The 10,786-nt window shown below is 48.3% G+C and overlaps 3 protein-coding genes across 3 annotated transcripts; all 3 read left to right on the plus strand.

Moving 5' to 3' along the window:
- Positions 1 to 805: 805 nt before the first annotated feature.
- On the plus strand, positions 806 to 4,755 carry LOC133342507 (ubiquitin carboxyl-terminal hydrolase 36-like). The gene is made up of 6 exons (XM_061551660.1): positions 806 to 842; positions 1,913 to 2,028; positions 3,087 to 3,294; positions 3,609 to 3,809; positions 4,358 to 4,468; positions 4,649 to 4,755. Exons 1-6 carry the CDS (start codon positions 806 to 808, stop codon positions 4,753 to 4,755), a joined length of 780 nt encoding a protein of 259 aa, XP_061407644.1.
- Positions 4,756 to 5,633: 878 nt separating this feature from the next.
- Positions 5,634 to 7,145, plus strand: LOC133342523 (ubiquitin carboxyl-terminal hydrolase 36-like). Its single transcript, XM_061551678.1, has 4 exons — positions 5,634 to 5,699; positions 6,166 to 6,239; positions 6,495 to 6,603; positions 6,941 to 7,145. Exons 1-4 carry the CDS (start codon positions 5,637 to 5,639, stop codon positions 7,136 to 7,138), a joined length of 444 nt encoding a protein of 147 aa, XP_061407662.1. The 5' UTR covers positions 5,634 to 5,636; the 3' UTR covers positions 7,139 to 7,145.
- Positions 7,146 to 7,656: 511 nt separating this feature from the next.
- Positions 7,657 to 9,102, plus strand: LOC133342508 (pair-rule protein odd-paired-like). The gene is made up of 3 exons (XM_061551661.1): positions 7,657 to 7,733; positions 7,884 to 8,035; positions 8,235 to 9,102. Exons 1-3 carry the CDS (start codon positions 7,657 to 7,659, stop codon positions 8,696 to 8,698), a joined length of 693 nt encoding a protein of 230 aa, XP_061407645.1. The 3' UTR covers positions 8,699 to 9,102.
- The last annotated feature ends 1,684 nt before the right edge of the window (positions 9,103 to 10,786 follow it).

Raw genomic sequence — 10,786 nt, forward strand, 5'->3', positions numbered from 1 at the left:
TGTGTTTGTTCGCCGTTTGATCTTATGTACAAACAGCCCCTCCATAACAGCCCTACACCTGCACACGCACACACGCACACCACATACGAGACAGGCAGCACAGTAGAATAAGCTAAATGTTTAATTATATTCTAGATTTGATATTTTCGTGACTGCAGGGATCCATACTCTTTGGTTCTTTCGGTAAAGTCACGGACTTCAGCAATTGTTTCTTGCTGTGGTTGTCCCACCTGATGACGGACACTTGTGTTGCGCCCGAAACGTCGTGATTTAATTTATTAAAATATATACCTACGTGACTCTAATTATATTGTACTAGATCTAGAATTAATATTGTACTAGCTTTACTACCCGGCTTCGCCCGGGACTTGGATTATTGTCTTGGATTAATACGCGGAGGGTGGGGGGGGGGGGGGTGCGTGACGTCAGTATGCACACTGCGTGACGTCACTAGGCATACTGCGTGACGTCACCGCTCCCTGGCCGTGCAAAATGTATCATTATTGTGCCCCCCCCCCCCCCAAATACAAAAGTCTATTTTTATATTTTTCCCATTGCGTACTGTCTGGAAGTTGCCCACATGCCAAATATCAAGTTTGTTGCATGTTGGGAAGTATGTTAAACATTTCGAACAGACACATTCAATAATGTACCGTTTTTGTACATAGATGAGGTAAAACGATCGTTAAAGTATTTATTCGTCCATATTTGGTCAGAAGACGACGTGAAACTAAATCGACAGCACGTCAACAGCACTGCTGCGAAGGGAAACAGACACAATAGATGGCGCTGTTGAAGTGGGGCCATGACCCACGTGCCCCTGCACCTGTGGAGGCCGCAGTGTCGCTATCGACACGGATCGTGCTGAGTGGTTGTGTTCTGGTGCAACCTGTTCGCCACTGCCCACGCAGCAGCAGCAGCAGCACCACCCGTATGGTTTAATTGCGTGTTGGTCGCTTTAAATAACCAATCTCGCGATAAATAGTCACTCGAAAGGCTCGAAACGCCGAGCTCTGCGTGTGGGGTTTGGGGTTGGGCCAAGTGGTCGTTGTAGGCCGTGATTCGTGTCGGGGTGAAGCGGTCGCGTTGACAACCGTCACCACGGGGGGGGGGCAATGGGGGGGGGGGGCAAAGGACCCCCTGAGCGACCAACCGTCACTCACGGGGGGGGGGGGGGGGGGGCAAAGGACCCCCGTGAGTGACCAACCGTCATACGGGGGGGGGGGGCAATGGGGGGGGGGGGGCAATGGACCACCCGTAAGTTACCAACCGTCACTCACCAATTCAAAATCATGAACTTTATTAATCGTGGATAAATCCGATGAGCTATAAAGCTCTTTTAAACGATTTCAGGAAATTACACCAATAACAACAAGTGAAAAGTATGAGAAAAGTAAGTTAATCCCGAAAACGAAATGAGCTCCACTCTTTTTAAATCCTTTATATTAAGTTCACTTGCGCGCTTGCTTGCTTGCGCGCTTACGACCGTGCAAATCTTTCGGTCGTCTTTTTAACCCACTTCCCGTGATCCAATCGAGCTGGCATTTTGCACACAGACTCGCTGTGTGTGACAATTTATTTTCGTAAAAAAATGTTTAATTTTTTAGGAAAAATAAAAATTCATATGTTATTTAAAATACCAATGTGATAAAAATGAAACTCTTACTCAATAAAAACAGAAATGAATAATAAAATGAAACTGATGCCACGCATATAAAGGATTTATAGTGAAAAACTTTGTTTTTACGGGTTATTTTTTTTTTATTAAACCAGGTGAAGCCCACTGAGCTATTTAGTTCTTCAGAAGCGATCGACAGGCCCATGTCTGTCTCCAGTGGGAAATGTAGAGCCGTGTGTTTGTCCGCAGTGTAACATGTGATCGCTGTGCTTCTGCTTCTCCTTCTTCTTGCAGTTGGCGACCCCCGCGAGGGATCCCGCGGGGCTGTGCCCGGGACCCCCTCCCCGGATGAAGCCCGAGGCGCGGCGCGGGTCGCCGTGCCGGAGCTGACGGGAGCCGCGCAGGCGGCGGCGGGGCCGCGTCTGGGGGCGGAGCCTCAGGTGAGGGGGCGGGGCCCGGGTGGCGGGCGGGGCGGGGCCCGCTGGCGCCACTCAGCCAATCACAACGCTGGGAGTGCATGGGGGTGGGGGAATTGTTACAGGAAAATGATAGGCGACGTTTCAGACAATGGCCCTTCTGCAGAGCACATCACAAATATTTGTTTTCATTTACATAACGTCGCCTATAGAAGGTTGCCCCAAAAGTCAGGACACAAAGTTACCGTATTTATTTGAACCAGTCACAGAGGATGTTATCAATATTAATGATAGTTAAATTGTTAACTTTACGAATAAATAATGAGAACTATGTAATGTCAGTGTTAAGATAAATCAAGTAACCCTGTGTCTTAACTTTTGGGCCAATCTGTATTTTGCACTCCTATGATGTTTGTGTTGTTCGTTGTTGTAACATTCTTACCCGCCCCGACTGGACATCTGTGAAAAAGAGCTTTATAGCTCATCGGATTCCTCCCGTATAAACGTGTTTTACATATATAAAGTATTCTTAAATATATAAAAGCGACGTTTCAGTTAATGCCCCTTTTTCAGAGCACATCACAGTTGGCCCTTCATGACGTCGTTTGTAAGAGGGTGGCCGAAAAATCAGGATTAGTGTATTTATTTGAACAAATCACGGAGGATTATTTAGTTTAATTTTAACAAATGTTAAAAATGAATTTGATTAACATGAATGCTCGATTTATCTTCTGAAATGCATTTATGACCTCTTTTAAACTACAGCTGCCTTCTCTCTCGCATGCATAACAACAAATTGAATTAGTTCATCTTTAGTCAATGGCCGTTCTTCATATAATATTTTACGAGTTAAAGTGAGTTTGGGGTTACTTTAAAAATACAGGTGTATACTGTAAATATATATTTGCTTCTGAGACAATTCATGCAGATCTCCCATAGGTTCATGGACTAAAATTGTATTTCTTTTGGTGATAGAACAGTCCCACGTGTGTTGGGATCCCAGTCCAGATGGGAGGAATAATTGTGGATGTTTTGACTACGTTGTGTGGCAGGACCCAACCACGACTGTGGCGTGCGGAGCAGAGGGCACCTCGTCCGGCAACGACCTCACGGTCTTGGCCCCCACCTCGTCCAACGAGGTGCTGGCGGCGGCCGACGAGTGGCTCTGCACGCAACCCTGCTGCCTTCCCCATGGCCGGCCGGAGCCCTCCCCTGTACCAGCCACAGAGAACATCAGCGTGTCTGTGCCTGCACCCCAAGGTGAGTGTGCAATCACGCGACGTCGTGGCATCTCATTAGGGTGGCAGCCACCAACGCAAGGGCCGCTTTGGAGCCACTGCTGTTGCCGTTCACGAGTAACACGGGGAGCTCAAAACACCCAGCAGCCAACGCGACAGGCAAATCATATTTTTCGCGAACTTGAACCTGACACTTAAATGTGGAGTAAAATCTTCGTGGTTAAGAGTAGCAGTACGGGTGCTGGCTGGGGCTACTGAATATCCACGCCAGCCCCATCGGCAGTGCAGCGCCCTGCGATGACACCGGCTTCCGCCACCACCGTGCCCTTTGTGCAGAGGAGGACGACGGCATTCCAGCGGCACGGCTCTCGCTGTTTGCGCCGGAGCGGCTGAACCTCAGGTGGGAGAGCGACGTCTGCAAGGGTGCCGGCCTGCGCAACCTGGGGAACACCTGCTTCCTCAACGCCACGCTGCAGTGCCTCGCCTACACGCCGCCGCTCGCCAACTACCTGCTGCTGCAAGAGCACTGCAGCACCTGTAAGTACCCTCCCCCCTGGCACTCTCGTTTACCCATGGGTTAGGTTATTATGTCAGTGACTTTGCTGCGATACATTTCCCACATGATAAGCCACTTCGTGAGCCATCATTTGTGGTCCAGGTCGCTTCTGAAGAAGCTAATAGCTCAGTGGGCTTTATCTGGGAAGATGAAAAAATAAGTTTAGTTTTATTTGTAGATTTTTAAAAGGTGATTTGTTTACCTTTCCAATACTTTGTACTCTGATCGTTTTTTGTATTGTTTGGTGTTGTAATGTTCTGACCCAGTGCCCCTACTCGACATTTTTTAAACAAAACCTCTTAGCTTATCGGATTCCACCAGTATAAATATTATGATTTTGATAAACACGAGCACATGTGGCGATAATTTTTAATAGGTCGGACAGATGTGATGCAATTGGTACTTAGACGCAACATTCATTGCGATTGTTGCTGGTGCCAGGATTCTAGCCTTTCTTGTTACTCCCCAGCTGGGCTGAGTGCAAGTGGCGTGCGCTGACGGATTGTGCCACCTGTGCTCTCGTTCGCAGGCCAACAGAGCGACTTTTGCCTGATGTGTGTCATGGAGCATCACATTGTCAGCACGTTCAACAACTCGCAGAGAGTGCTGACACCCAAGGTCATAACTAAGAACATCACGCGTGAGTCCCAATACTACGTTCACACTTGCACTCGCAGGAGAAGTTATCCCCCGCGATCTTTCTCCATCTGTGTTCCAAGTCCTTTGCACCACTCCTTTTGCCATATATGTTGGGGAGCTCTTTAAGGATGTCATCAGATCCTGTACCTGTCACTTTGTCCCCATGTCCATTTCTCTGCAGGCATCGCCAAACACCTGCGCATTGGGAGACAGGAAGATGCCCACGAGTTTCTGCGATACGTGGTAGATGGCATGCAAGCCTCATGCCTCTATGGCCACAGCGAGTGAGTACTGCGCGCCAGTCAACATGCGGCAGTCGTTCTGCAGTTTGGTACCTCACGGCTTCCTCTTGGTTTTCTGCACGATTGTACTTCAACGTCTGTGAAAAGCTACTCACACTTTTGTGTGAAAACCTGGGAGATGCAGAGGTCCGACCCTGCTGGCACCACGGTTCTTTCACCTTGGCCCTGACGTGGGCCACCTTTTGTTTGCGCATTTCACGTTGCCGATAAATATCGGAAAATCGATGTCTCGATGTGCGGTGGCCCCGTGACGACATTCCTCGTGTTGACGAGCGGCACGTGGCACGCCGAGCACAACAAAAGCGCCGGGCAACAGCACCGCGTGATGGCTGCCAGCGTGCCCCCAGCTCTGTGGCTGTGCCGTGAAGGTGGCTGCCCTGTGCAGACACTACCACGTTTGGTTGCTACAGAGCACGCGTTGCAGTGCTGAAGGGAAAGAGTGAATCGACAGCTCGGGCAATGGTGTAACTCTCACACACGCGTGTGCATCCGGTAAAGGTGTTACTACTGCTGCTGCTGTAACCACCGTGTGGTGTCGTTCTCTGTGACTGGCAGGCTGGACAGATACACGGAGGCTACCACCCTCATTTACCAGATCTTCGGGGGTTACCTTCGATCACGTGGTGAGTTGTGCGCACTCCTCTAGAAACTTGTTAACCGCGAGCAGCAAGTGCACCATCACAGTGTAGACGTGCTCGCGTCGCAGCGTTTGCACACTCTCACGCACGTGTAACACAGAATAACCTTTTACCAGTTGGTGAAAACTACCAATTACCAATGTCAGTGGGGAGCGTGCATTTAGTTTTACTAAGTAACATGTGACGTCCCTTCCTAATGCGTGTGTGCTTGTGTTTTGCAGTGGAGTGCATGCAGTGCTGCAACCACTCCGACACCTTTGACACGTGCCTGGACATTGCACTCCATATTAATGTAAGCAATGACGAAGTCATCGATTAACAGTTAAAGATCTACGTACGGTGCGAAATAAGTTAAACGTACATACATCGCATACGTGAACAACCCCCATTCTCCACTAAGTGGCGGTGTTGTCACCACGGTGCTTGTGCCAGCCTGAGTGCGCTTTAAGGCCATATGAAGTGTCGAACGCCCGCTGGCAGGTCACGGGACAGACCCAAGTGCCATGGGTTGACCGAGATGACTGGCCGATGCACCACCTGTGCTCCCTGCTGTGCCAACATCCACCACACACACGCCTACCTGAATCAGCCACTTAACATCCAAACACACTGCCGGTAGCGTACGTGATCTCTTTTTTTGGTCGTACGATTTCATACAAGATGCAGGTTTTCGGAGTTGCCGTCACAATAACATTCTGCAGATGTTCATGGAATGCTTCTTAGAGTCCTCATTTGCGTTTCACTCTGTCGACCAACAGAACTCATCAGATCTTGTGGAGGCATTTGAAGAGTTTTTTAACAAGGAGACGCTGGACGAATACACCTGCGGAATGTGAGTTGGGCATCGTGTGTTGACACCCTGGAATCATTTGTAGCTTCAAAAGTCTGCAGATTAAATCAAATTATAATAAAATATTTTAATAAAATATTATGTAAATACATTGAAAATAACTTACAATATATAATAAAAGTAACATTTTTTTATTTTAAGAAATTAAGAAAAATTAACAAACAACAAAAAGAGAGTAGACTTATTGTTTAAAGTTGGGGAACGCGTGCGATGGCTGGCGTTGTTGTTGTCATGCAGGTGCTGCTGCAAGGGGGAAGCGACGAAGACGATGGCTCTCCACCGCCTGCCCAACGTCCTCACCGTCTCCATCAAGCGGTACAACCTCTACGGCGTCAAGATCAACCGGGTAACGATTCTGCCCCTCCACATCGTTCGAATTAAATTACTTAATGACAGCCCTTTGTCAGTTCAACGCTGGAGAAAATGCCTCTCCATGTTGGAATAGGTCCGACAGATAGACTCGCCCCCCGTCATGTGACTGTAGAATTTCCACCACTTGCTCAGGGCTATGAACAGGAGATGAGCACCATCTTCAACGCTCAAATTAGCGAGACATCACGACATCACTTTGACACGTAACTGAGATGGTGCCTATCTCTGCTGCCCACCCCACCACCCCTGCCGTTTCCTCTCCTAACATTTGTCTCTGTGCACTGCCTCCCCCTCCTGTGCGCTGCCTGTAGAACATCACCTACCCGGAGCACCTGGACATGCAACCCTTCACCTCAACGTCTCAGGGCGAGCCCGCGATCTACTCCCTGTACTCGGTGCTGGTGCACAAGGGAGCCAACTCCAACAGGGGTCATTATTATTGCTACAATAAGGTAATTCCATTCGTTACTATCAAACAAAAACAACGCACATCTGCAATGCGCCCATAATGTTACCAATGTCCGATAGGGAAGAATAATTAAAAGTCTTGTGTATGTTCTTGCGTCTTGATGCACTCATGCAATTTCTACTTATAGTGTATACTTTATTTGTATTTAGTGACTTCCATAGCATTTCTACACTTTGCACTCCAATCGGTGTTGTATTGTTTGTTGTTGTTGTAACTTTCTGACCCGCCCCGACTGGACATTTGTTTAAGAGCTTCGTAGATCATCGAATTCTTTCAGTACAAATAAAGATTCTGATTCTGATGAAATTGGTCCAAGGTCATCCATGCAGTGATATATTCAGGCAGATCGTTTCGTAACTTCAGCACCATCACAGCAACCGTAGCACGCTCTGCAGCTCTGACAATGGGGTGATGCTCTTTACGAACTTGTTGTCTAGAGTGTGTATTGCGTGTTGTTATTACATCAACGGAGGAATCTGGGTGCAGTTGTGTAAACATTGTAACCAAGTGTAGCTGTGCTTTGACTGTGCGCAGATCAGCGATGGACAATGGTGCTGCATGAACGACTCCATCGTGCGGCACGTCGACACCAAGGCTGTGATGAATAAGCAGGCCTACGTGCTCTTCTATATTCGGTAAGTCACATTCTCTCCCCTCCACTTTAACCTGCACTTACATCCGTCCCCCAGACCAGCTCACTGGAAAGATATTGTCTTGTGCGAGCAGCAGTGTCTCCTTTAAAGGCAGGTGTTAACGGTTTGCGACGCGTTGGTGCGTGCATGCAGGTCCCCAGAATTGAACGCGCCGCCAGCGGAGAGCTACTGCCCGCTGGAGCACGTCAAGGCGACGTCCTGGTCGTGCCTTAAGCGGCCCCACTCGGCGAAGGAAGACCCCGGACCCAGTTACCGGACAGCAGCTCTCCTCACCGGCGCGCAAGGTAAAGGATGGATTGGAAACGCCGTCCTGTGTGCGTGGAAATGCCCAGGGAGAATGTACACCCTGACAGCGCATCATTTTATATTAAGGGAATAGGTGAAGTACAGCGATCTTCTTGTTTATACTTTAGACCGGTTTTGTTTCATTCTCCCAATGTCGAGCGGTTTGGACTTTAGCGCCATCATCTTCTTTATCTCCAGAAACCCAAGATGTCGGACCGCCCCAACGGGAACAACTGCCGGAGCCACTGCAAGTGCGACGGCAGGAACAGCAGCAGCAGCAGCTACCGGCAACGCCAGACACGCAACAGCCGTTGCCGCTAGTCCCAGAGCAGCCACCACCACCACCCCGATCTCACAGCAGCCGCTGCCATTCCACCAGCAACCACCGCCAGTCCTGCAGCAGCCACCACCACCACCGCCGCAGGTCTCATAGAAGCCGCCGTCAGCACCACAGCAGCTGCTGCCACCGCGTGTCCCACAGCAGCCAGTCCAACAGCAGCCAGTCCAACAGCAGCCACCAGTCCCACCACAGCCACCGCCACTCTGGTCGCACAGCAGCCACCACCGGTGTAACAACTGGCACTCGCCCCACCAAGATAAGTCGCTGGTTAAAATCCATGATCACGTGTCTAACCTCTTGCTTCCCCTCAAGATCAAACTAATTTTGAGAGACATTTTACGAAGGCACCAGGCAGAGGCTCACCATGGCGTCGCCCGCCCCCCAAAATGTATTCATCGCCGGCTCCACCACCAGCCTCTGAAATCACTTGAACATCATTGGAATCACCTTAGACTCGACATTCTCACTCGACGACCACATTCTCAACACAATAAAGAGCTGCAATCACTAGCTCAAGGCCTCATGCACGCCCGTCCAATGCTGACAGCCGTCCGACGAGATAGAAAACATTTAAAGCAACTCTGACCTCACAATCCACGAAGAAAGAAAATATTTTTAAGTTCACTAGGTTTGCTTTCTACCTGATGACGATTGCTTGTGTTGCAATCGAAACGTCGTATTCTATTATTTAATTTATTTATTTTCTACGTGACTTTACCGAAAGAACCAAAGAGTATTTACACTATGAGACCTCCTTTACCAGTGACAAAGGAGGTCTCATAGTGTAAATGCTTACCCCGAGCTCTCAATACTCTGATAGTGTGCTGTTTTTGAGTTGTACGCCTTTTGGCGTCTTCTGGTCCAACACCAATGGAGACTAGGCTCTAAGAAAAGCTGTCTCGGGTGTGGACCAATCAACTTCAAGGACAGTGCATATCATTATCAAAGTTGTTTCTTTTTATTTGCATTTTGACTGCTTGTGTTGTGGTTATTGCAAACATGATGCCTTGTATAAAGGTGTCAGTTTTGTACCAGTTTAAAGGGTAAAAACCTACTATAACCAAAGAGTAATTCATGCAATCACGAAAGCTTCAAATCAAGTTTTAATCCACGAAGACTTGAAACACCCAGCACGAAAGTGCTTAAAATCACGCCAGCCATTCTGGGAAACAGGAGCCAAGATCCATGCAGGCGGCACCAACCCATTATGTCTTGGGGTTGATGTTTATTCCCTGGCCAATCGTCAAGAGAGTTGGCACCAGGAACGTCATTGTGATGGTGACCGCAAAATGAACTGTCCCATTACAAATGAAGACCGAGATTGCATCCTCCGCAACGCGAGGCCGGAGTGCGGTCTCAGTGAGGTCGTGCAAGGTATTCCCGTACGGTTCTTGTCTCTGTTCATGTAAAATGCGGGGCTTTTATTTTGCGTTGTCTCGGGGATTAAAAAGTAACCGCTGTTGCAAAGTATTTATTTATTGAACTGTGAATACGTCGGCATTTTTTAAACTACATATCTGTTACTTTTTTTATGTACGGGGCGTGCACATTTCAATGGACACGCTAACCGTAGCGCCAAGCCGTTACCACGTGAAATGTACGGATAAATGATGAACTTCGCCAAGCACTTTATTTCCATCATCCACGATACCTCCAGAAATAGCGGTTTCTGAACTCGTGAATGTAGATCGGTGACAATTCGGTCTCCTCGGGGTTTTTATCGTTTGTACAAAAGCAGCTCAAAGTGTGGGAAGGGAAAGCGAGATTAATGTTTTCCAGAGATTTTGTCTACCTCGTTTTGTATTTGCACTTGAAATGAATATATACTTGTCGTGACAAAACTGGTCTCGCTTCCATTTATTACTTTGCCATCGCAGTGTGTGTGTGTATGTGTCTTTGTGTGTGGGTGTATGTGTGTATGGGTGTGGATGTGTGTGTGTATGTGTTTGTTTAAATGTGTGTGTATGTGTTTATGTGTGTATGTATGTGTGTATGTGCGTGTGCTCGCTAACAGCACTTGCCCCAACAGCCTGTTTGGCTATACGGGGGGTGTTTGTCTTTGTATGTCTGTGTGTTGATGGGTGTGTACGTGTTTGTGTGCGTGGATGCGCGTGTGTGTATGTTTAACTTCTTTAGCACCACACACAGCCAACCGTGCTAATCTGAGGTATGGGGGAACGACAACAAACTAAACACAAAAAGCAGAAGTGGCGTGCAACTAGCACAGGAGTACACTTGTGTACACGTGCACTTGCTGTACTTGTCAGAAACGTGTGTGGGTAAGAGGTCAACACCGCCTTGCTGACCTAATTAAATGTTGAATATAAAAAGTGGATAGAAGGTAAAGGTACAGCCCCTGCGGTTGTTCACGCCACTGCCGGCAAATGGGGCCTCCACGAGAGGGAGCTGC

Source organism: Lethenteron reissneri, chromosome 15 (assembly GCF_015708825.2).
Source record: "Lethenteron reissneri isolate LAM-NWPU_2019-01 chromosome 15, ASM1570882v1, whole genome shotgun sequence".
Lineage (NCBI taxonomy): Eukaryota > Metazoa > Chordata > Hyperoartia > Petromyzontiformes > Petromyzontidae > Lethenteron > Lethenteron reissneri.

Coding starts and splice junctions, on each gene's coding strand:
- LOC133342507 (XM_061551660.1), top strand. CDS start 806: ATGACCCACGTGCCCCTGCACCTGTGGAGGCCGCAGT. Junction 2,029..3,086: donor CGGGAGCCGCGCAGGCGGCG/GCGGGGCCGCGT, acceptor GTTGTGTGGCAG/GACCCAACCACGACTGTGGC. Junction 3,810..4,357: donor GCAAGAGCACTGCAGCACCT/GTAAGTACCCTC, acceptor TCTCGTTCGCAG/GCCAACAGAGCGACTTTTGC.
- LOC133342523 (XM_061551678.1), top strand. CDS start 5,637: ATGCAGTGCTGCAACCACTCCGACACCTTTGACACGTGCCTGGACATT. Junction 5,700..6,165: donor ACATTGCACTCCATATTAAT/GTAAGCAATGAC, acceptor GTCGACCAACAG/AACTCATCAGATCTTGTGGA. Junction 6,240..6,494: donor GACGAATACACCTGCGGAAT/GTGAGTTGGGCA, acceptor GTTGTCATGCAG/GTGCTGCTGCAAGGGGGAAG.
- LOC133342508 (XM_061551661.1), top strand. CDS start 7,657: ATGAACGACTCCATCGTGCGGCACGTCGACACCAAGGCTGTGATGAAT. Junction 7,734..7,883: donor TACGTGCTCTTCTATATTCG/GTAAGTCACATT, acceptor GCGTGCATGCAG/GTCCCCAGAATTGAACGCGC. Junction 8,036..8,234: donor TCTCCTCACCGGCGCGCAAG/GTAAAGGATGGA, acceptor CTTTATCTCCAG/AAACCCAAGATGTCGGACCG.